At 36.1% G+C, this 26,500-nt stretch overlaps 1 protein-coding gene and 1 pseudogene across 2 annotated transcripts in view; both read right to left on the bottom strand.

Annotated features, from left to right (window-relative positions):
* Positions 1 to 26,500, bottom strand: part of ZRANB3 (zinc finger RANBP2-type containing 3) — a 313,553-nt gene that overhangs the window by 137,645 nt on the left and 149,408 nt on the right. For both annotated transcript variants that reach the window (XM_055316358.1, XM_055316357.1), the window contains one exon: positions 10,499 to 10,677. In XM_055316358.1, coding sequence (XP_055172333.1) covers positions 10,499 to 10,677 — 179 coding nt within the window. The remainder of the gene's footprint in view (positions 1 to 10,498; positions 10,678 to 26,500) is intronic.
* Positions 7,631 to 8,038, bottom strand: LOC129503785 (40S ribosomal protein S26-like; annotated as a pseudogene).

The following is a 26,500-nucleotide window of genomic DNA, read 5'->3' as shown; positions in this document are numbered from 1 at the left end:
TGTAAATAGTGAAAGGATGACATCTTCTTTGCTGATATAAATGCATTCTAATTCTTTTTGTTGTTCTGACAGCTGAAGCTAGGACTTCCAGTACTATGTTTAACAGAGAGTGGACATCCTTGTCATGTTCCTGATCTTAGCTCTCAGTTTTTCACCATTGAGGATGATATTACTTGTGGTTCTTATGTATATGGCCCTTATGATCCTGAGGTACTTTCCTTCTATCCCTACTTTCTTGAGGGTTTTTTATCAAGAAAGAGTGCTGCATTTTGTGGAACACTTTTTCTGCATCTATGAGGACATATGGTTCTTACTCTTTATTAATATAATCATGTTGATTGATTTGTGAATACTGAACCATCCTTGCAGCCCAGGAATAAATCATACTTGATTGTGGTAAATAATCCTTTTAATGTACTGTTGGATTCAATTAACTAGTATCTTGTTGAGAATTTTTGCATCCATGTTCATTAGGGATACATGTTTGTAATTCTCCTTTTTAGTGGGTTTTTTTGTCTTGTTTGGGATCAAGGTAATGCTGGCCTCATTTAATGAGTTTGGAAGTTTTCCTTCCACTTCTATTTTTTTGGAACAGATTTAGAAGAATAGGAATTAATTCTTAAATGTTTGGTAGAATTTCCCAAGGAAGCCATCCAGCCCTGGATTCTTGTTTGTTGGGAGATTTTTTATTACTGATTTAATTTCTTTCCTGGTTATCGGTCTGTTCAAATATTCTATTTCTTCCTGTTTCAGTTTTGGTAGTTTAGATGTTTCTAGGAATTTATCCATTCCTTCCAGATTGCAAAATTTGTTGGCACATAATTGCCCATAATATTCTCTTATAATTGTTTGTATTTCTGTGGTTTGGTTGTGATCTCTTTTATTTTTTTATTTTTTTAAGATTTTATTTATTTATTCATAGAGACACAGAGAGCTAGAGAGAGTAAAAGAGAGAGAGACAGAGAGAGAGAGAGAGAGAGCGCGAAGCAGAGACACAGGCAGAGGGAGAAGCAGGCTCCATGCAGGGAGCCTGATGTGGGACTCAATCCTGGGTCTCTGGGATCACGCCCTGAACTGAAGGCAGCGCTAAACCACTAAGCCACCCGGGCTTCCCATGATCTCTTCTCTTTTATTCATATTTTACTTATTTGGGTCCTTTCTCTTTTCTTTTTGGTAAGTCTGACTAGGAGTTTCTCAGTTTTGTTAATTCTTTCAAAGAGGTGGCTTTTAGTTTTATTCATTTGTTCTACTGGTTCTTTTTAGATTTTCATAGCATTTATTTCTGCTCTATCTTAACCATTTCCCTTTTTCTGCTAGTTTTGGGCATTATTTGCTGCACTTTTTCCATCTCCTTTAGGTGTAAAGTTAGGTTGTGTATTTGAGGCTTTTCTTGCTTCTGGAGGAAGGCTTGTATTGCTATATACTTCTTTCTTATGACTGCCTTTGCTGCATCCCAAAGATTCTGGACTGTCATATTTTCATTTTTATTTGCTTCCATGAATTTTTAAATTTCTTCTTTAACTTCCTGGTTAACCCATTTATTCTTTAGTAGGATTTTTTTAACCTCCATGTATTTGTGGTCTTTCCAATTTTTTTCTTGTAGTTGATAAGTTTCATAATGTTGTAGTCTGAAAGTATGCATGGTACAATCTTAATTTTTTGTACCAGTTGAGGCCTGAGATGTGACCTAGTATGTGATCTATTCTGGAAAGTGTTCTATGTGCACTCAAAAAGAATGTGTATTTTGCTATATTAGGATGAATGCTTTGAATATATGTTAAGTCCATCTGGTCCAGTGTGTCATTCAAAGTTCTTGTTTCCTTGTTGATCTTATGCTTAGATAATCTGTCCACTGCTGTGAGTGGGGTGTTAAAGTCTCCTATTATTATTGTACTATCAATGAGTTTCTTTGTTATTACTTGATTTAAATATTTGGCTGCTTCCAAGTTGGGGGCAAAAATATTTAAAATTGTTAATTCTTCCTGTTCCATAGACCCCTTTATTATGATGTAGTGTCCTTCTTCATGTGTTCTTAAAGCCTTTAGTTTAATATCTAGATTAATATGGCTACCTCAGCTTGCTTTTGATATCCAATAACATGATAGATGTTCTCCATCAACTCATTTTCCATCTGGAAGTGTCTTTGGGTCTAAAATGAATCTCTACTTGTAAGCAGCATATTGATGGGATTTTTTTTAACCATTCTGATGCCCTATATCTTTCGATTAGAGCATTGAGTCCATTTATACTCAGAGTAATTACTGATAGATATGAATTTAGAGCCATCGTATTATCCGTAAAGTTGCTGTTCTTGTGGGTTGTCTCTGTTCTTTGTTTCTTTTGGTCTCTTCTTCCTGCTTAAAGCATCTACTTTAGTATTTCTTGCAAAGTTGGTTTAGTGTTCATGAACTCCTTTAGTTTTTGCATGTCTTGGAAACTCTATTTCTCCTTCTATTCTGAATGACAATTTTGCTGCATATTTTTCCCATTTAGCATGTTGAATATATTATGACACTCCTTTCTGGACTACCAAATTTCTGTGGATAGGTCTGTTGTTACAACCCTTGTAGGTTAAGGACATTTTGTCTCTAGCTGCTTTCAGAATTCTCTCTTTACTTTTGTATTTTGCAAGTTGGACTGTGATATATCTTGATGTTGACTTGTTTTTATTGATTTTGAGCGGAGTTCTCTGTGTCTCTTAGACATGAATGCTTGTTTCCTTCCCCAGATTAGGGAAGTTCTCAGCAATAATTTGTTCAAATTAACCTTCTGCCCAATTTTTCCTGCTCTTCTTCTGGGACTCCTATGATACAGATATTATTGTGCTTTGTAGAATCGCTGAGTTCCCTAAGTCTGAATTCACAATCTAATAGATTTCTTTCCCTCTTCATTTCAATTATTTTCCATAATTTTATCTTCTATATCACCTACTCAATCCTCTGCTTCTTCCATCCTCGTTGTGATTACATCCACTCAGTTCTGAATCACAGTTATAACATTTTTAATTTCAGCCTGACTAGTTTTTAGGTGTTTTATTTCTGCATTCAGAGTTCTCTGGTGTCTTTTACACCTCTTTCAAGCCCAGCTAGTATTCTTATGACTGTCTTAAATTCTTGTTTAGATATATTGCTTACATCTGTTTTGATCAAATCTTTGCTTGTGATTTCTTCTTGATCTTCTGGGGAGTATTCCTCCATCTTGTCATCTAAGTTTCTGTCCTTTGCATACTATGAAAATTTGTTATGTTTCCTGCTTCTGAAAGTAATGCTATATTTAGAAGGGGCCATACACTGTCCAGAGTCTGGAGCATCAGGAAGTGTTTCTGGTGTATGCTATGTGCACTGTTTTTGTGTTTTGGCTGCTCTTTCCCATAGGTGAGTACTCTACAGAGTTCCTTCTTGCTTGTAGTGGGGGAGTATTTAGACCTATAACCAGGTGGTGCTTTGGTTAGTTTGTTAAGCTTATTTCCACCAGAACTGAAGCTGACATTTTGGAGCACACTATGATCAGCAGACCTGGTACATGGAGGGGAGTGAGGTAAGTGGGCAGGGGTGCTGTGTTGGTCTTCTGAGGTAGAGGCCCGCTACGCTGGCTCACAGTCAGACTTGCCCTTGTAAAGATGCCCCTGCTGGGTGCAAGGCTGGGTTTGCTGTCAGTGACTCCAGCCTTCACTGGAGGTGCTGTTTCTCTCTGAAGTTGGACTGTGCTCATGGGCACAGAGTGGGGTTGGGGGTGGAAGACAGTGTCACCATGCCCTCTGAACCCCGGGGAGGGGAACTTGCAGCCACCACTGTTCAGGAGGCAATCACAAAAAAGCAACAATCTTCTCTTCTGTGTCACCAGCTTTCATCAGGTCCCTGCCCTTAACCCATCTGTGCCCCACCCTTGGTATGACTGGTGCCACAGTTTTCCTGTGTTTTATTTCTAGCTGGGGGCTGGGATTCAAACTCTAAATCTTAAAGGACCTAGCAAAGCATGGACCAATTCCCCCTCCACCAGAGGACAGCCTCTGGGCTTGCCCAGCACTGCTCTGTCCCACAAAAGCAGTTGCATGGTTCGTGAACTGTGGCTAAAGTCTATTGTGATGCATAGTGAAAAGCTGCAACCAGGTTATCTGCCCTTTGCAAGCCCTTTGTCCCTTGCTGTTTAATGGCTGCTCAATGGCTCCCAGCAGGCCTTTTGTCTTTGAAGAGGCAAAATAACCTCTTCAAGATGTACTCTAGAAAGGGGAGTGATCCCTCCCAGTGAGACCCAGGGGATCCCTTCATGTGGTGTCTTGTGTGAGCCCTAAGCACTACTCTCTCTTTCCTTCTCTAACTTCGCTCCATGAAATGGGCTTCCTCCCCTTTGTGGTACCTTCAGTTTTGTCTCCCCCAATTCATGGCTTTGAACCTTGCATCTGCCACATTCTTTCCCTCTAATTGTGCAGATTGTTTTCTTAATTCTCAGACTGATTTCCTAATTGTTCAAAATGATTTGATGTTCATCTAACTGTGTTGGAGGGACAAGGCAAGCTCAGGCTGCCTCTTCTATTCTGCCATCTAAACTTATCCCCCCAGCAAATGGTAGTTCTATTTTTAATTTTTGAGGAACATCCATACTGTTTTTTTACAGTGGCTTCACTGGTTTCTATTCCCATCAAAAGTGCACAAGTATTCCTTTTTACCCACTTCTTTGCCACTGTTTGTTGTTTCTTGAGTTTCTGAATTAAGTCATTCTGACAGGTGTGAGCTGATATATCATTGTGGTTTTGATTTGCATTTCCCTGATGATGGGTCATGTTAGGAATCTTTTCATGTGTCTGCTGGCCATCTGGATATCTTATTTGGAGAAATAGCTGTTCATATCTTCTAACCATTTTTTAATTGGGTAGTTTGGTTTTTGGGTGTTGAGTTGTATCAGTTCTTTAAATATTTTGGATTCTATCCCTTGATCACACATGTCATTTGCAAATGTCTTCCAATTTGCAGGTTCCCTTTAGACTTACTAACGGTTTCCATAACTGTGCAAAAGCTTCTTATTTTGATGTAGTCCCAATAGTTTATTTGTGCTTTTGTTTTCCTTGCCTCAGGAGACATATCTAGGAAAAACTTTGCTACAACTGATTCAGAGAAATTACTGCCTGTGCTCTCTTGTAGCATTTTTATGGCTTCAGGACTCATGTTTAGGTGCTTAATCCACTTAATCCATCATAATTCCAGACTTATGGAATTATGATGCTTCCAGTTTTATTCTTTCCTTGTCAAGATTGCTCTGGCTATTCAGGGGTCTTTTGTGGTTCCATATAAATTTTAGGATTGTTTGTTCCAGTTCCGTTAAAAATGCAGTTGGCATTTTGATATGGACTGCATTAAATGTGTAGATTTTTTGGGTAGTAAGATGTTTTAACAATATTTGTTCTTCCAATCCATGAGCAGAAAATGCCTTTCCATTTCTTTGTGCTGTCCTTACTTTTCTGATCATTGTTTTTCAGTTGTCAGAATACAGGTGTTTCACATCTTTGGTTAAGTTTATTTCTAGGCATCTTACTATTTTTGGTGCAACTGTAAATGGGATTGTTTTCTTGATTTCTCTTTCTGTTACTTCATTATTAGTGTATAGAAATGCAATAGATTTCTGTGCATTTTGTATCTTGTGATATTACTGAATTCATTTATCAGTTCTAATAGTTTTTTTGGTGGAGTCTTTGTTTTTCATTTTTAGCATATGTCATCTGCAAGTAGTCAAAGTTTTACTTCTTCCTTACTGATTCGGATGCCTTTTTCTTGTCTGATTGGTTAGTACTTTGTGTACTATGTTGAATAAAAACTGAGAATCGAGATCCCTGTCTGTTCTGGACCTTAGAAAAAAGTCTCAGTTTTTCCCCATTAAGGAAGAAGTTAGCTGTGAGTTTTTCATATAAGGCCTTTATTATGTTGATGTATGTTCCCTATAAACCTACTTTGTGAGGGTTTTAATCACAAATGGATTTTGTAGTTTGACAAATGCTTTTTCTACATCTATTAAAACGGTCATAGGGTTCATATCTGTTCTCTTAGTGATGTGATATAACATGTTGATTTATTTATGAATACTAAACCATCATCCCTGCATCTCAGAGATAAATTCCAATGGATCCTGGTGAATGATTTTTAAAAATTATTACTGGGTTTGGTTTGCTAGTATTTTCTTTTGAGGATTTTTGTATCTATGTGAATAAGGGATATTGGCCTGTAGTTCTCTTTTTTGGTGGTCTTTTTCTGGTCTTTGTATTACAGTAATGGTGACCTCATAGAATGGTTTGAAATATTCCTTACTTTTTGTTTTTTTGAGTGGTTTCAGAAGAATAGGTATTAATGCTTCTTTAAATGTTTGGGAGAGTAGTGGCTCAGGTTGTTAAGTGCCCAACTCTTGATTTCGGCTTGGGTCCTGATCTCAGGGTCATGAGATCAAGCCCCACATTGGCTCTGCCCTGAACATTGAGTCTGCTGGGATTCTTCCTCTCCCTCTCCCTCTGCCTGTCCATTGCCTCCCCCAAGCCCCAGCTCATGTCAGTCTCTCTCTCAAATAAATAAATCTAAAAAAAATAAACATTCTCCTGTGAAACCATCTGCTCCTGGACTTTTGTTGGAGTTTTTTGAATACTAATTCAAATATATTGCTGGTAATTGGCCCGTTCAAATTTTCTTTCTTTCTTTTTTTTTTTTTAAAGATTTTATTTATTTATTCATAGACACAGAGAGAGAGACACACACACACATAGGGAGAGGGAGAAGAGGGTCCATGCAGGGAGCCCGATGTGGGACTCGATCCCGGGACTCCAGAATCACACCTCAGGCTGCAGGCAGCGCCAAACCACTGCGCCGCCGGGGCTGCCCTCGTTCAAATTTTCTATTTCTTCCTGATTCACTGTTGGAACGTTATCTGTTTCTAGGAATTTATCAATTTCTTCTAGGCTGTTTAATTTGTGAGCATATATAATTTTTCATAATATTCTCTTATATTCTTGAATTTCTGTGGTGTTCAATGTTATTTCTCCTTTCATTTCGATTTTTTTAATTTTTAAAAAAGATTTTATTTATTTATTCATGACAGACCAAGAGAAAGAGAGGCAGGGACACAGGCAGAGGGAGAAGCAGGCCCCATACAAAGAGCCTGAAGTGGGACCTGATCCTGTGACTCCAGGATCACACCCTGAGCCGAAGGCAGACGCTCAACCACTGAGCCACCCAACTGTCCCTGATTTTTTTAAATTTTGAGAACTCTCTCTCTTTTATGAGTCTGAGTAGAGGTTTATCAACTTTGTTCATCTTTTCAAAGAACCGGCTGCTGATCTCGTTGATTTGTTCTTTTTCTAAGTTTATATTTCATTTATTTCTGCTTTAATCTTTGTTATTTCCTTCCTTCTGCTGGTTTGGATTTTGATGTTCTTCTTTTTTAGCTCCTTTAGGTATAAAATTAGATTATCAATTTGAGATTTTTTTGCTTCTTGCGGTATGCCTGCATTGCTGTTAGGACCAGTTTTGGGGCATTACAAACATTTTGGATCACTGTATTTTCTTACTCTTTTTTGTTTGTTTTTAAAGCATTATCTCCATTTTATTTTATTTTTTTCAGAGATGAGCTCTTCAGTCTTGAAAGACTTAGCTCCTTATGTGGGCTTTTGTGGTGGTTGTGGAGTAGCAACCACAGGTCTAAATTGAGGTGGGGGTGTGCAGTCTTTCTGTGCTTCTGGAGAGTGATTCCTGGCTACCTTGTTGTGTATGGTACAACTCACATGGTAATGTAGTTTCACATAAAGCTTGGGAAGCACATAGGCATTGAAGACACTCATTTGGAAACATCCCTGGCAGTGGTAGCCTCTACTATGTTTTAAATAACTTCTTTTTTTTTCTTTTTAAATAACCAACTTCTTAATGATCTCGTTCCTGGGCATGCAAAAGGCACAGTTGGTACAGTTAACAGTCTGTACATGGTGGTGGCCCTTTTTGGCACAACCATTATTCCTTCTTTTCTTAGTCACCTTGGAGTAAGGACTCAAGAGAGGATAGATCATCATGTTTCCATCTGCATTTCTCTCTTAGTAATTTTTTATTTCTTCTTTGATGTCTTGGTTGACACATTTGTTATTTAGGAATATGTTATTTAACCTCCATGTATTTGTGTTCTTTCCAGATTTTTTGTTGTGGTCAATATCTAGTTTCATAGTGTTGTGGTAAAAAAAGATGCATGGTGTGATTTAGAACTTTTTAAATTTGTTAAGACTTGTTTTGCAGTCAAATATGGAATCTATTCTGGAGAAAGTTTCAAGTACATTTGAAAAGGATGTGTATTTAGCTGTTTTAGGATGGAATATTCTGGCTATATCTCTTAAATCCATCTGGTCCAGTGTGTCATTCAAAGCCACTGTTTCCTTGTTGATTTTGTTTGAATGATCTGTTCATTGATATAAGTGAGGTATTAAAGAACACTACTATTATTGTATTACTATCAAGTAGTTCCTTAACTTTGGTTAATAAATATTTTATGTATTTGGGTGTTCCCATGTCGTGTCCATAAATATTTATAATAGCATGTTTTTCTTAACATCAACTACATTTTAAACCCTGGGTAAATCTAGTTAATATAGAGCCTAAAGGTCCTGAGATTGAGTCCCACATCATGCTCTCTGCTCACTGGGGAGCCTGCCTCTCCCTCTCCCTCTGACTTCTGCCTACCACTCCCCCTACTCATGCTCTCTCTCTCAAATAATAAATAAAATTTGAAAAAAAAAGAAGGTCTTTAAAAAAGAAAAGAAATAAACTGTTTCTTTAAGCATGTGGAAGACGCTGCATAAGTTTTTCTTTCCTTAAGGTGATATCCTCCAAAAAAGTTATACTCTGAGTTGTAGTACTAACAGATACCAAATGTTATTCAAGTAAAAATATTGGCCTCTATTTAATTGTAGAACAGTATTTCCTAAATAATAAGAAAAACTGGATGAACTAAATAAAAGATGATACAAGATATGTATTTTAAGAAAATTAAATGTAAACTTTTAAATAAAATATAGTTGGGATGCCTGAGTGGCTCAGTGGTTGAGCGTCTCTGCCTTTGGCTCAGGGCTTGATGCTGGGGCTGGAATTGAGTACTACATCAGGCTCCTTAGGGGGAGCTCTTCAGCTCCCTCTGCCTATGTCTCTGCCTCCTCTCTGAATCTCTCATGAATAAATAAATAAAATCTTTAAAAAATAAATAAGCAAATAAATAAATAAATAAAATATAGTTAACAAAAAGTGGCTATAAAGTCCTCAGTGCATTCTATATTCTCTAAATCCTTAAGTCTTAAATTTTATACAGTTTTATTGGAGAATAGGAAATTTATGATTATTGCCAACATTTTATTTTGACCATGTAAATACTGTCCAAATTTCCATAGGCCCATAAAGATATATTTTATAGACTTTTAGTTCAGAAGTCAAAAGAGAAAAGGCCTCCGACTGTTTTGTCAGGACATTCACCAAAGGCCAACATTATTTCTACTAATATTCTTTATGTGAACAATCTCAGAGAATAGAAATACAATAATATCGTAATTAAAAAATGTAAGTTTTAAGAAACATTTATTTCACAGAGGTATACTGCCTTTTATTTGAGGCTCAGAAGTTGGTAATTTTGAACTTTAGGAAACATGATAATTTGCATAATTCTCCTAGATACACAATGTAATAAGTTACCAGCATTCAAGATTAGCTTACCCAATGGCTAGGAAACAAATTTTAAAAACCCAATAGTTAAATATGATTTATTGTTTTTTTTTTGTTTTTTTTTTAAAGATTTTATTTATTTATTCATGAGAGAGAGAGAGAGAGAGGCAGAGACACAGGCAGAGGGAGAAGCAGGCTCCATGCAGGGAGCCCGATGCGGGACTCGATCCCAGGTCTCCAGGATCAGGCCCTGGGCTGAAGGCAGGGGCTAAACCGCTGAGCCACCCGGGCTGCCCAATATGATTTATTGTTGAGGAGATACTTCAAATAATCACCAAACATTTTCAATACAGAAAATAATAAAATTATAAATTAATATACTAAAGAAGTCAAAAGTGGTTATTACTAATTTTGAGTTATATATAAAACCTGCATATTAACCAACAACTTGGAAAGCAAAATCTACCTTTGTTACAGACAAAAAAGCTCAAAGCTTCAAATTAATCATTGAAAAGTTGAGAAATGTAATTTTCAAAGCCAAAATAGTTTTAAGTATATGTAAGGTAAATATAAAGTAGGCATATTACTTAAATCTTCAAAAGTATACATATTTACATTTACTTTAAAAATATATCATAAAGAAATTTTACATTAAATATACTGTTGCATTTTAGATAAATCATATTTTAAAAATGTAAAATAAAATTCCCCACACTATTCTCTTAGTTATATATTATGATTTATAGGTTAGATTTTATTCCAAACATCAATATATACTAAATACATGCAAGGCTTTTTTTTTCCCCTCTTAATGATTAAAAAGTTGTTCTTACCCCACGTCAGTTTTATTCTGAATAACATTGATATCTTCTGGACCCAGCTCTGGTATCCACTTCTCTATTTCTTCTGTCCAAGGGTATCTTAGAGATGATGGAACCACTATTAAAAGAGGCCATTCCTCCTTATAGAAGTAAGCAACTGCAATTGCCTGGATTGTTTTTCCTAGACCCATCTAAATTAAAAATAAATAAAAAAATACATAAATATATAAGAAAATAAATAAATGCTGAAATATTTTGAATGAAAATTTTTATCTAATATTTACTTAAGAGAATTATCACCAAAATAATTTTCTAATGTAAAATCAATTGGATTACATAATTAATAAAAAGCACAAGATTATGATGACCTTTAAAATTCATTATGCAAATTATGTTATTTTCTAACTATTTGTGACTGGACTTAGAGACAAAATAACCTGTTATTTAAAATATTAGTTATACTGAGTTCATACAACTTAATTTTATAAAGATGTATGCAACCATTTATAAGTTCTTCTCTTAGCACAAGAATAAATGCTTTACCTGCATCACAAGATCATGTTATTTTAAAACTAGAATAAGCCCTAAATCATGTACACATTTTATAAAAGAAGTAAGCCCAGAGAAGTTAAATTCTCTCTTCAACGTAACTGTCAAATGAGAGCAAAACTAGTATGAGAGCCCAGGTCTCTAGCATCTTCCTGCTTAATCATTTTCAGACTTATTGATAATGCCTCATTTCTAAGCAATACACATCTAAAAAGTAGTTCCTAAATGAACATTGTTAGTGGTTTTGTTCATAAGAGCCAGAATATAAAGACTACCCAAATGTACTTCAATTGTGCATGGATAAAAACTGTGGTATATCCATGTAATAGAATACTATTTATCAATAAGTAGGGAGGAAACTATTGCTATACATGACAATATGTGTGAAACCCAAATGCATTTTGCTAAATGAAAGAAGTCAAACTCAAAAGCCATATGCCGTATAGTTCCATGTTTGTTTGTTTTTTATTCCATTTTTATGTCATCCAAAAAATACATCAGAGTTGAGGAGTCAACGTTGGTGAGAAGCATGAAGGAACTTTTGTTATGACGGGTCTGTTTTGTATTTTGATTATGGTGACACATATGTCTGTAGGCATTTCTCAATTTATAGAATTGTGCATTTAAAAAGGATGAATTTACCTAAGATAGTGAATGGCACCTCAATAACACTGACTTTTTTTTAAAAAAGTAGTAATTACTGTGAACCATAAGAGAAAGACTAAAAGATGTAAGTACTCTTGATTTGATGTTTCAAAGAGAAAAAAGATATAGATACCTAAAACACTTCAGTTAAAATGAGTTTTAAATGCTGAGCAAAATTAATGAAGAGACACAAAGGAAGTCTGGGATTTTTCACTAAGTCTCTACTAAGAAAATCTTGTTTTGTTTATGTATTTTTCACTTAACTACTGATACTAACAATGACAAAGAAATTCTAGAATATTCAAGCAAGCTAACCTATCAATCATACTCGAAAAGAGAAAACTAGTATGAATTACTTAGGAGATGCTCTTTTGATTGGAGAAAAGACTGTTAAAGGGAGACGAGGTAAATGAAATGTAGGAAGTGACTTTGTTTATGACCTGGTGTTCAGTAAGTGCTCAGATATCTGAATGCATGAGTGAATTAGTGAGTGAATTAATAAATAAAGATCAAGGTCATTAAATTCTGTGGGACAGGCAAAATCCAGGCAGAGAAAAAATAAGAGGGAAGGCTACTAAAAAGATTTTGTGCAAAAGCAGTATTATTAGCTAATACTTCAAAGCTCTGAGGCAAATAATGTTAAAAAATAGAGCCAAAGCAGGGGCACCTGGGTGGCTCAGTCAGTTATGTATCTGACTCTTGATTTCAGCTCAGATCATGGTCTCAAGGTTGTGAGACTGAGCCCCAATAGAGACAGATAACCTAACTGTCCCTTAGTGGTTAAACCAATAAAGAAGTTATGGTATTTATATACAATGGACTATTATTCAGTCTTGAGAAAAAAGGATATCCTGTCATTTGTCACACCTGGATGAAGTGTGAGAACATTATGCTAAGTGAAATAAGCCAGAGAGAATGATACATACTGCATGATATCATAGAGTCTTTGGACAAAAAAGGGAGAAAGCACCAAACTTATAATAACATAGAATAAAAAAGTAGTTGTAAGGGCTAAGGCATAGGGAGAACAGGGAGAGATTGGTAAAAGGGTACAAACTTTCAGCTATAAGATGAATAAGCTCTGAGGTCCTGATGGAAAGCATTGTGACTACTGTTGATAACAGTGTTGTATAACTGAGGTTTGGTGGGATGGTTGGAACTCAGATGTTCTCAATGAAACAAAACAAAACAAAATGAAACAAAAAAACCAGCAAAGCATTGATATATGAGACGACTAATGTGTTAAGTGTACAAGGGGAATCCTTTCAAAATGTATACATGTGTCAGGTCATCATGATACGTACTTTATATGTCTTGAAATTTGTTTTTTTGCTATACCTCAATATATCTAAAATTATAAAAAATCCTGAATATATAAGCTTTTTAATATTGAGACAAGATCCACTTGCAGATAAAAATTGTTTCCTAGGGCAGCCTGGGTGGCTCAGTGGTTTAGTGCTGCCTTCACCCCAGGGTGTGATCCTGGAGACCCGGGATCGAGTCCCACGTCGGGCTTCCTGCATGGAGCCTGCTTCTCCCTCTGCTTGTGTCTCTGCCTCTCTCTCTCTCTTTCTGTGTCTCTCATGAATAAATAAATAAAATCTTAAAAAAAATTGTTTCCTATCTAGAGTTTGAAGAATAAAATTTTGGTTCGGTTAGGCAGGGCTTGGTAACAACGTAAAGTAACTTAGGAATATAAACACACATGTGAACATACAGCCTACATATTTTATTACAAAACTAAATCATTTTATAGCTAATATTTCGTATCTCTTTCTAAGGAATAGCAGGCAACCCCAACCTTTAGGTCTACACAGTCAAATTTAAGATTTACCTGATGGACCTAAACCTAAGAGAAGTAAGTAACTTTTACATAACTTAGTTTTATAAAACCAAACCTAAGTTATGCACCAACATCTGGTATAATGACTACTATATTTTCTTGTCCTCAAAGGCCCACCAATGCTCATAGCTGAACACATTTAAACATCACTAGATTCTGACACCAATACAATTCCAAGGCAGCAGAAATTTATAAATTACAGATGTTTCCTGGCTTGGGGTCACTGGCATTGCTGCTTTTATCTAACACCTTTAACAAAGGAGTACAATTCCAGGAACTGGGCCACAGTCAGTTCTCTGTAGACAATACCACCAAGTAACTCTGTGCTATAGCTATGGTTACCTGGCTTTGCTTTCTGCTATGGGTTCGCACATCATTTACCTAACTTCAGTTTCTCTGGAAATAAAGGTCTGTTTGCTACCCTAATTTTCTGAGAAGTAGAAGTCTTTGGGACTCAAGATTGTATCACCAGGCCCTTATCTTTCACATGCTGTTAAATTTACTTGGTGCCTGTCTACCTAGAGTTTTGTGCACTTCATGTAGCATAACTAATAGTGTTCTCTGTGTTAACCTGCCAGGCACCTATTAATGGACCACTTAATTAAATTTCCTAATATTGCCTGCTACTGACATCAGAGACATAGGTCTTTAATAGAGATGAGTAGAAACAAAAATTGAAATAATAGGTAGAAAAAAGTTGGAAAAAGGAAGTTATGGATTGAAAAAATAAGATAGAGGGAACTAGCATAAATACAGGAAAGAATAAGAATAATCAAGATGTGCTAAAAAGCTAATTTAATTAAGTTTGAATTTATTATTATCTTCTAGTTCACTAGTCCTTTATATTTGCTATATTACACCAAATGAGTAAGTTTTAATTCCCGATATGTCATTTTTCAGATCTAATAGGTACATCAGAATCTTTTAAAATATATTTTTAGATTCTTTTTAATAGATTAAATTCTCTATTGGAATTTTTTATCTATTCATTTCTGTTGTCCACAACTTACTTGATTCTCTTGAATAAAAAAAATGATTGTTACTTCAAAATCTTTTTCGGATTACACCAATATCTGATCATCTGTGGACTATATTATCTAATTTTTCTTTTGGTACTGTTTTTCAGCATCTCTTATATTTAATTAGATTCTTGAAAAATGATTGCTAAAGAAATGATACAATCTTCAGATGATACCTTCTCCCAGGTGGAAATTTGGTTAAGTTTTCTTTTGGCAGGCAAACTAAGTACTAGCAGATACCTCATTCCCTTTAAGTCTTGATTTTAGGCTTTTTTTTTTTTTAAGATTTTATTTATTTATTCATGAGAAACACAGAAAGAAAGAGAGGCAGAGACACAGGCAGAGGGAGAAGCAGGCTCCATGCAGGGAGCCTGATGTGGGACTGGATCCCGGGTCTCCAGGACCATGCCCTGGGCTGAAGGCCAGCACTAAACCGCTGAGCTGCTAAACCCAGGCTGCTCCTGATTTTAGGCTTCTTATGAGCTTTTTTTTTTTTTTCAGATTTGCCCTTATTACTAGGGTATGGTCTTTACTACTAGAGGTTGTACTTCTGGAGATCACCATAAGCCCATGCAGGGCATTTACCAAGATGCTTCTCCCTGGACAAGGCACTACTCAGATCTGTCTTAGTACCACAATAATGCTAAAATCTCTGTCTTGTTCTTTCCCCTCCAATTACAAACTTGTTGGGTTTTTTGGAGTTGTATTCTATGCATGTATACTTTAGGGAATGGCCAATGATGTGAAGGTAATATCTACGCAGATTTCTTGGGTCTTTCTCTCAAGTTACCTCCTCTCTGGAATTTTTGTCTTCATTTCCCAATGGTACAATGCAGTCTGGTAGCTAGACAGAGATAGACAAAGTAATCTCTGCTATAAACAGGTTTAAGTAGCCTGTTTCAAATATATGGCCTATGGCTTTAAGAAGAGAAATAATTAAAGATAAGTGATGGATCTAGGCAGCTGAAGAGGAATGGAAAGTCAGTTCAAGGAGCTACAAACTATTTCATTAAGTTTAGGAAATCTAAGTTTTTTTTAGTGTTCGCAGCTATTTTATCACACAATTTCTTAATTTAAAAATGACTGCATTTTAAGAACTAAACTGTTAAAATTTATTAAACTATTAAAAGTATCAATTAAGAAACAAGGAGTTGGGACACCTGGGTGGCTCAGTGACTGAGCATCTGCTTTCGGTTCAGGTCGTGATCCTGGGGTTTTAGGATTGAGTCCTGCATAGGGCTCCCTGCAGGGAGCCTGCTTCTCCCTCTGGCTCTGGCTCTGCCTCTCTCTGTGTCTCTCATGAATAAATAAAGAAAATCATAAAAAAGAAAAGAAAGAAAGAAGGAGCTACTTTTTAAAAAAAGAAAGGTGCCCAAGCCAATGAGTCTTAAGTGTAGGATATGGAAGGATTAATTTAGTTAAAGCGGTAATGTGTTGAATACAGACATAAACAATGGATGCAAAGTGAGGGTGTAATAATAAAGACTCTGATTCCATTTTTAATGTTTGGATGCTGACAGATTTTAGATCCCATTAGTCCTCTTTACCCTAGTACCCTAAATCTGGGCAAGCTGATAAGAAAATGTGGCATTACTTCCTTTAGCATCAGAGGGAAATTCAAACCACAAAAGCACAGCCCTCATGTTGAAAACCATCATCCTAGGCCAACTCCATGAACCCAATAAAAAAAACCAAGCCAGTCCCCTTTCCTTGTTCTCTCATGTCCTTTATAGCCACATTTCCATAGAAAATAAAATCCAATGGAACATCCTTGATTCAAACTAAAAAGTAAAGTATATTACTAAAATCTCATGTTCCCAATAAGGAAAGAATGGATCACATAATATAAGAAAATTGAGTTCTAGATAAAATTTGTAAATATGAAAATAATTGCTGAGATAAATTTTTTGCCAATTATAAAAAAATTGGGATGCAAAAAAAAAAAAAATTTGGGATGCCTGGGTGGCTCGGTGGTTGAGTGTCTTGTCTGCCTTTGACTCAGGGCGTGATCCTGGGGTCTGCGATCGAGTGCCACATCGGGCTCCTGTGGAGAGCTTGCTTCTCCCTCTGCCTGTGTCTCTGCCTCTTTCTCTCTCTGTCTCACATGAATAAATAAATAAAATCGTTAATTTTTTTTTTTACTTACAAGTATTTTTCAAAGAATTAAAATACCATAAAATTAGATTACAAGACCAAAAAACGCACTCAAATAATTTGGGTATACAGAAGTAACTATGCTCAATAGGTGGTTCAAAGCCTTTGGCTCTCACTACAAAAGAATTTGTTAAAGCAAAGTGGTCCAGTGTTTCAAGATGATCTAGTCTAAATCACCTATTAAGAATCAAAGTCATAACTCAAAATGGTACAACTATCTAGGTACTACATAAGAAGACAATAGAATTCAATAGAATAATTTCAAAGGTACATTTTATCAATGTATTCAAAATAATAAACCACTATTTGGAAGAATAATTTTAGATTTTCTAAATACCTTAAGCCACAAAATTACTAAGAGCAATTAAGTAACAATGATTTTAACTGACACACAGAATTTCATTTTCAATTTTTTATATTGTAATTGGATTTATACAGCAAATGCATAATCATAAGATGCCTTCTCAATGAGAATTTTCTGTGACTAGAAGTTTCCAATTTAAAAAAAAATTGTTTTTGGAAGTTTCCAGTTTTGAAGTTATAAGCAGTTAGTATTTTTAGAGTAAGGACGTAGGTTTATCCTTAGAGAAGGTGATCAATTTGTTCTAGGAGAGATTCCTTTAAAGACTTTTAGATATGCAGACATTAAATCTTAATGACAGACTAAATTAAGTAAAGAAACCCACATATAGAAATGTCAAAGTGAAATCCTATATTCAATTATTTATTACTGTTAAGGAGAGTATGTTTTAGCAGAACTATTTCTGTATCCTTGTAGATTAAGTTATATAGGCATACCTGAAATTACTGCACTTCGTTTATGTAATTTGCAAACAGTGTACTTTCCAAAAACTGAAAGTTAAAGTAAGTTCCACATCAAGCAAATCTATTGGTGCCATTTTTTGAACAGCATTTGTTAACTTCACATATCTGTGTCACATTGTGGTAATTCTTGCAATATTTCAAACTTTTTCATTTTACTTATGTGATCTTCCACATTACTATCATAATGGTTTTGAGGCACTACAAACCACACCCATATAAGATGGCAAACTTAATTAAGAAAAACTGTGTGTTCTGACTATTCCACTGACTAGCTGGTCCCTCATCTCTCTCCTACTCCTTGGGCCTCTCTATTTCCTGAGACACAACAATATTGAAATTAGGCCAATTAACAACCCTACCATGGCCTCTAAGTGTTCACCTGAAAGGAAAAGTTACATGTCTTTCACTTCAAATCAAAAGCTAGAGATGATTAAGCTTAGTGAGAAAGAGATGTCAAAAGCTGAGAAAGGCCAAAAGCTGAACCTCTGGCACCAAACAGTTAACCAAATTGTGAATGCAAAGGAAACATTTTTGAAAGAAATTAAATGTGCTACTCTGGGAGTATATGAGTGATAAGAGAGCAAAACAGCCTCATTACTGATGTGGAGAAGGTTTTTTTTTTTTTTTTTAAGTAAATTAGTATTTTTTTAAAAGATTTTTTTATTTATTATTTATTCATGATAGCCAGAGAGAGAGAGGCAGAGACACAGGAGGAGGGAGAAGCAGGCTCCATGCAGGGAGCCCGACGTGGGATTCGATCCGGGGTCTCCAGGATCGCGCCCTGGGCCAAAGGCAGGGGCTAAACTGCTGCGCCACCCAGGGATCCCTGGAGAAGGTTTCAATGGTCTGGATTGAAGAGCAAATCAGCCACAACATTCCCTTAACCAAACACTAATCCAGAATAAGACCCTAACTCTCTTTAATTCTGTAAAGGCTGAGAGGGGAGGAAGCTGCAGGAGAAAAGTCTGAAACTAGCAGAGCCTGATTCAAAAGCTGTCTTCAGAACATAAAAATGCATGGGGAAGGCATAAGTGCTGATAAAGAAGCTACAGCAAGTTCTTCAGAACATCTAGCTAAGAGCATTAATGAAGGCAGCTACACGAAACAAAAGATTTTCAGTGTAAATGAAACAGCCTTCTATTGGAAGAAGATGCCATCTAGGACTTCATAGTTAGGAGAAGTCAATGCCTGGCTTGAAAGCTTCAAAAGACAGGCTGACTCTTAATAGGGGCTAACAGAGCTGGTGACATTAAATTGAAACCAGTGCTCATTTACATTCCAAAAGTCCTAGGGCCTTTAAGAATTATGCTTAATCTACTCTTCCTGTGTTCTACAAAGGGAACAAAAAAGCCTGGATGATAGTACACCTGATTACCACATGGTTTATTAACAATTTTAAGCCCATACTTGAGACCTACTGCTCAGAGAAAAAGATGCATCTTAAAAACTACTGCTCATTGACAATGCACCTGGTCCCCAAGAGGTCTAATGGAAAGAAATGTACAATGATATGAACATTGTTTTCTTGCCTGCTAACACACCATCCATCATAAAGCCCATGGATCAAGGAGTGATTTTGACACTTAAGTCTTTTTATTTAGGAAATACATTTCATAAGGATACATAGACGGTGATTCTTCTGATGAATCTGAACGGTCAACTGTAAACATTCTGGAAAGGATTCACCATTCTAAATGATATTAAGAACATTCATCGTGATTCATGGGAAGTGGTAAAAATATCTACATGAATAGGAGTTTGGAAAAAGTTGATTTCAAATCTTTTGGATGACTTTGAAAGGTTCAAGATGTTAGTGGAGGAAGTAACTGCAGATGTGGTAGAAACAGAAGAGAACCAGAATTAGATTTGATGAATTGGTATAATCTCATTTAACACTTTAACATATGAAGACTTTCTTCTTATGGATGTAGAAAGAAAAGTGGCTTCTTGACACGGAGTCTACTCCTGCTGAAGATGCTGTGAAGATTGCCAAAATGGCAACAAAGGATTTTGAATATCACAAAAACTTAGTTGATAAAGCAGTGATAGAGATTGAGAGGACTGACTTCCATTTTGAAAAGAGTTCTACTTTTTACCCAGTTTATGTGGGTAAAATGCTATCTAACAGCATCATATGCTACAAAGAATTATTTCTGTATTTTTAAGTTTTTATTTAAATTTCAGTTAGCTAAAATACAGGGTAATATCAGTTTCAGGCATACAATATAGTGATTCAACACTTCCATAAAACACCTGGGTCTTATTTTATGAAATTGTCACAGCCGCTCCAATCTTTAGCAACCACCAACATGATCAGTTGAGTAGCTATCAACATCAAGGCAAGACCATCTGGCAGCAAAAAAGTTATGACTTGCTGAGAACTCAGATATTGGTAAAGTGGTTTGTGAAAGGTCTCCCCAAAATATGCCAATTTGTCATTACAACTATTTTGAGTTAGTAACTATCAAAACCCCACAGATTTAGAAAAAGCCCTCCTCCTCCACGATTGCCAAAAAGACAGTAGATGGAGGATCTACTCCAGGAAGTAGATTGCCAAAAAGACTGTAGATGGAGGATCTACTCCAGGAAGAAACCTATCACTATAGATAACTGCATTGTAAAATGAACTAGGTATAGAAGACAGGCAAGAAGCTAGTAAAACTGATCAAAGTCCTTTATGTCCCATTGTTTCTAATGGCCCAGTCAACACTTATCAGTTACTCTTTACATTGTCCTGTGAACTGCATTCTTTCCCTTTTAAGTCCAATATCTCTAGCTTTTTCTCTTTAGTTCGAAATGACATATATACCTTTTTAATATGTCTTTGGAATTGCATTTCTGTGTGGATTCCCAAAATTAAATTGGATTTTCTCCTGTTAATCTGTATCTCATGTCAATTTGATCCTCAGTTTAGCCAGAAGTACCTTAAAGGACGGAGGAAATACCTTCCTTTCCAACAATTATTAGCGTTTTGTAGCAGTATTTTAAGTTAAGGAATGTGCATTGTATTTTTTCCAACACAATGCTACTACTGCACATTTAACAGACTACAACGTAGTGTAAATGTAACTTTTATAAGCACTAGGAAACCAAAAAATTCACTTCACTCACTTTATTGTGGTGGTCTGGAATTAGACCTGTAACATCTCCAAGGTATGCCTGTAATTTCCTTTCCTATAGGTGATTTAGTTGGTACGTTACAAAATGATTGTTTGTCCTTAGATGTGTGCATGGATGTGTATAGTCATTCATATGTTTTTTTTTTTTTTTTTTATGGAAGACTAGGAAAGGGAATAGGCCATAGAGATAAAAACATACAAGCCTGATACTTTCTTTACTCAAGAATAAAGAGGTGACCTTTTCGGAAATGTGTTGTCAGACTTCTCTGATTGTCTAGCTCTTCTTCATGGGTGAGAGCAGGCTTTCTTCTGAAGGGAAAACACTGGGATTAAATGAAGCTGGAAAGGAGGTGATCTTAAAGGGAAGACAATGGGATAAAACACTTCTTTATCTAAAAACAAGACAATGACTTGAGGATAGCAGTAGAACTCAAGGAGGTCAGTACTCCAAAGCATAGCTTACTGATATCATGTGAGAGATAGAAAAAAGAGGTACAGTGATGAGGCTCTGCAATGAACAGAGAGGCTAGATATGAGTAAATGTATTTTAAAAATAACCCATTTTTACTATTAGCAGTTAAATGTTTATGGTCTCAATAATGAAGTTTTATCCTTGCCAATTTTCCAGGAAAGTTTCATTAGAAGTCATAGTTTACAAATGGGATAAAATGTTATCAACAGGTAAATTTGAGTTAAAGGTATACGGAAGCTCTTTGTACTATTCATATTCTTGCAGTTTTTCTATATGAATGAAATAATTTTCAAATAAAAACCTAAGGCAAAAAAGTTATAGCTCCACAATCTATTATCACTTGTGCTGGGAGGACGACTGAGAGGGCTGTCCTATATTTCAAAAGAAATGGCCAAGAGGAAATGATACTAAACTATTCCAGACAGTGCTAAAAAAAGAAAAACATCTCAATTCTTTAAAAATTACTCTTAAAAGCCAACATAACACTGATATGAAAACCTGAAAGGCAGCCCTAAAGATAATCAAAGATCAGTCTCACCTGTGAGTATTGGCACAATCATTTTAAGTAGGCTATTAGAATTTGGAAGACGGGTGAAAGTATAACAAATGATTAAGAGGAGATCAAGTCCAGGAATAAGAAAACTGTTCAACATAATTAAGTCAGCTACTATAATTCACAATGTTAACACATCAAAGGAAAATGTTCTATGGTAATCAAATGTTTTATGGTAATTGTTATATGCATTATAGGCATTATGTGCTAAAAAGGCTAAAAAAAAAATCAACATTCATTCTTGATAAAAGATAACCAAAGGATAGTCTCTTCACAGGAGAAAACGTGTCACAAACAAAAAGACTATACTGTTTTTAATGGATAAAACATTCCAATTAATGTCAGAAATAATAGAATGAAATGAGATATATAAATATTAGACAAGCAAAAAGTACATTAGTTGCAGATAATATTACCAAATACTTAGAAACCAGAAGAATCAACAGAAAAATAATTACTACTGTTGGTAGTAACACCTAAGTATTACATACACCATTCAGGTAAGTAGATAGTTCCAAATTATGATGAAAAAAGTTTGGTACTTTGTACTATGGAAGGAATAATCACAACAGAGCAATGAAACATAAGAGAATATGGTAACAGGCCAAATACCTATGGGAACAGAGAACATGGTAAAGGTAGCATTTTAAGTTAGTGAAAACATTGGTTCATTCAATTAATGCTATTAGGAAAACTGGATAATGAAGTATGCCAGAATATGTCACTCCAAGATAAGCCTCACTGGATAAGATTACTCTGAGGTGATTATTTTTGAGAAACAGCAGACATAGAAGAAGGTATGAAGACGGAGTAGAAATTATATTTTTTTCAGGTAAAATATACATTTAAAAGGAAATCTCTAGGGAAGCCTGGGTGACTCAGTCAGTTAAGCGTCTGCCTTTGGCTCAGGTCATGATCCCAGGGTCCTAAGCATAGGACTCCCTGCTCAGCGGGGAATCTGCTTCTCCCTCTCCATTTGCCTGTCCCCCAGCTCATGCTCTCTCTCATTCTCTTCTTCTCTCCCAAATAAATAAAATATTTAAAAAGGAAAAAAGAACAGGAAATCTCTATTTGTGTTTCTCTCTCTCTGTAGCGGCAAAGGAGAGATGACTGAAAACCACAGGACCTCACCTGAATGGAGAAGGCACTGACCTAAATCTGCATAACTCACCTTATCCTTGTTTACCATGCTTTTCCTGGTAACTTCCCTTAACTGCCTGAACCACCATCTTTCTTTTGTGTTTGACTGAAGATGGTATTTAAGGTGGTGGCTTAAATTCTTGGGGAATTTAATCATTTTTCCTGGGTACATTCACTGTATACATTAAGTATTCATTTTAATAAACTTCTATTTATATTTCTTTTGTCTTTATACTGGAAGACTCATCTAAGAACTCAGAAGGGTAGGAGGAAATATTTCCTTCCGTATAATCATATTTAGCTTTAAAGAGTTATAAGACATAGTAAAACATGAGATATGTAGTTATATTGTGAAATGTATATGTATTATGCATTCAAACATTAAACTACTCTTAAGAGCATCAAACCACTTTAAGATTAAATAAAAAAATCATGACAAAATAACATAGATTGGTGGTAAAGCTCCACACTTCAGAAGTAGATTTTCCATATATTTTTTCATATCTTTTTTAAAACCTGTTTTGTAAAGTTAAAATCAGATGAACAAACTGTAATAAGATTCTATTCATTTTCTCCATATGTATTATGGGATTAGTGCCTGGAGGCTTTTTTGAAAATGAAATTCCAACATAACACAAAGAATATAATTATACATGCTGAAGAAATGAAGGAAGAAAAGGAAAAAGAAGGAAAAAGAGTAGCCTAAACTTTTGGTTTTGATCTAGGTCCTTTTTTTTTTAAGGGGGAGGGGCAGCGGAAGAGGGAGAGAGAATCTTAAGCAGGCTCCATGCCTAGTCATTGAGCCCAACATGGGGCTTGATCTCACAACCCATGACCTGAGCTGAAATCAAGAGTCAGACACAACTGAGCCACCTAGGTCTTAAAATCTAACATACTTATGAATGATTTGCTAGTTAAAAATTCAGACTTCCAAGCACCAATTCCCCAATTTTAATTTAAACAACCTAGACTTTTTTTTTAAATGTCTATACATTTTCTTTTAATTTTGTGTTTATTTTTATTTCTTTCTTAAACTTGACTTTTCAAATAATGACTCTAAAGTGATTCTCAGGTGGATGGCTCTCAGTTTCTATTTTGAGAATGACTAAAGAGTAAACTTTGAGGTGTAAATTCTTAGGAGTATTTTGCCTACTTTTGGGCCATTTTATCCTCAAGATTAAAAAAAAAGGTGAAACCAGAATTGGACACTTTTAGGATTTTGGTTTTGAACATATTAATTTCTATATAACCTTGTTCCAAAAGTGATCTTCATTTACAATTCCAAGGCAGACCATAAACAGTGCTTTTTACTGTTAAAAATTAAAGGCCCCCAAATGATTAACTTAGAATAAGACCCCAAGTTATTAAAATCAGATTTAATATCTCATCAAACAGCAGTTTCAATTACCCCCCCCCAAAAAATACAATCTTAACTGGTCAGTGAGGAATTTTCTGATGGACATCAGTGAGTTTCCACACAGGCACTCTCCATTTGCCAAAGGAAGATGAGGTAATCTGTATAAGATCTTCTGTTCTTCCCCCTAAGGAGAAGCAACTTCGCCTGAAATAATCTATTCTCTTCCTTTGCTTATAATTCTCCAGCATCTGCCTTTCCTATAAAAATCTTTCATTTTGTAAAACTCTTTGGAGCTCCCCTTTACATGCTAGATGGCATGCTGTCCAATTCATGAATTGTTTAATAAAGCCAATCAGCTCTTCATATTTATTCTGTGGAATTTTGTCTTTCTAGCACTATTTTGCTATACAGTACATAGAATAACTTCAGCAAAAAACAGAATTCTGCTACTACCTTCACAATCTATTTAGATGAACTAACAATTTAACAGAAAAATACATTTCAGAAATTTGATAAAGGCTCAAAAAAGGAATCTAATCTGTTATTTCATATAGTCAATTAAAGGGCTAAATTTAAGAGGTTATGATTAAAGCTTAACTATTTAAAAACTGGAAGAATAAATACCTTACATCACTAAAATATCTAGTTATGATGAACACAAATCAAACACAGCATTTCATAAATGGAAGCAAAATGTGTAGAAAAATATAAAATTATCCGTGGGTTATAATAACACTGTAAATATACTATTCAGAAGAGGAAACAAAGGAGTGTCTCAAAAGCATATGAAAACAAGGACTAAAAAACAAAGGACTGGAGTTTGGGAAGATGGTTGAGGAGGCGGACCCTAAGATCACCAAGTGCCCTATTTACAACTAGGTATCATCCACTTCCAGACAATAAACTAGAGAGCCATTTGAAGATTGGCAGAACAAACTACACAAGTAAATTTGAAGAAGAATCTGCATCTGATAGGTTAAGAAGGACAGAGAGGTGGAAGAAGTCTGTCTGCTTGAGGGACAGACTTGCATGCAGAGAGGGCAGAGAAAAAGGCCCCTATATCAGGGAATTCATATGTGGAAGACTAATCCCCATAATGTTTGGCTTCAAAAGAGGGGTTGAATTCCATGAGTTTGGGGTTTGTTTGTTTGTTTATTTTCGAGAGACTGAGAGAGCTCATGAGCATGTGGGAGGCATGCAAAGAGAAAGAGAAAGAATCCCAAGCATGCTCCATACCCAGTACAGAGCCCAATGCTAAGCTAGATGGCATGACCCTGAGACCATGACCTGAGCTAAAATCAGGAGTCCAACATTTAAGCGGATCAGCCACCCAGGTGGCTCTGAATTTTGAGTTTGTAAAATCAATGTGGTTTGGAACCTGTTGCTTTAAAAGTTAGCTGACTCAGCACTGGAGGACTTGGGAAGGCAAGAGATGGCCTGGTTGATGCCCTTAAAGAGATAGCAGCCTACACTGAGAGGTAACATAAAAACTGTAGTTTGCACAATGCCAAGGGCCAATCTAAGACAGATCAGTTCATTCTGATTTCAAAGGATCCTGATCCTGGGAGACTTCAAAAACAAAGGAGTTAGCAGATGCCATTTTCCTCTCCTGCCCCCAGCATAAACACAGAGCTACTTTTAAAATGTAGGGCTGCATGGACACTTGTTACCTAACCTGCTAGCAGTGCTCCATGTCCATGAGTTGTCTTGAGGACTTGCCCACTCCAATCCTGCTTGCCTCAGCCCAGGGCCTAGGGTAAATTTTGTTAAAGATATGCATTTTTCCACTAAGCCATCAGGTGCACAGCAACCCCCTGGTTCTGCATTCACCTGCCAGGCCCTGTGCCCCAGCCACCATAATGTGCAGGGCCCAGCCACTCCCAGCTTTGCACCTAGCCATCCTGGCCCACAGCCCCCACTTCCCATTATGCTTTGGGGGATCCAAAAGACTAGTGCCCCAGTGCAATTTTTGCTAACAATGCAGCTCTGCTCTCAAGTCATATGGTGGGCATTGCCGCCTAAGCTTGCCTGCTGGGGTGTCACACTACAATGACCAGACACCTGGGTGACTCAGTGGTTGAGTATCTGCCTTTGGCTCAGGGTATGATCCCAGGTCCTGGGATCGAGTCCCGCATCAGGCTTCCCACAGGGAGCCTACTTCTCCCTCTGCCTATGTCTCTGCCTCTCTGTGTCACTCATGAATAAATAAATAAAATCTTTAAAAAACAAAACAAAACAAAAAACCACCACAATGATCAAGCACAATCCAAAACAAGAAGAAAGCTAGTGTAGTTAACCGCACTGAAAGGAAAAATGACTCAGACCCAACAGTAGGGTG

Source organism: Nyctereutes procyonoides, unplaced genomic scaffold (assembly GCF_905146905.1).
Source record: "Nyctereutes procyonoides isolate TBG_1078 unplaced genomic scaffold, NYPRO_anot_genome, whole genome shotgun sequence".
NCBI lineage: Eukaryota > Metazoa > Chordata > Mammalia > Carnivora > Canidae > Nyctereutes > Nyctereutes procyonoides.
The sequence above is the reverse complement of the archived record's forward strand: the minus strand, read 5'-3'. Positions and strand labels throughout refer to the sequence as shown.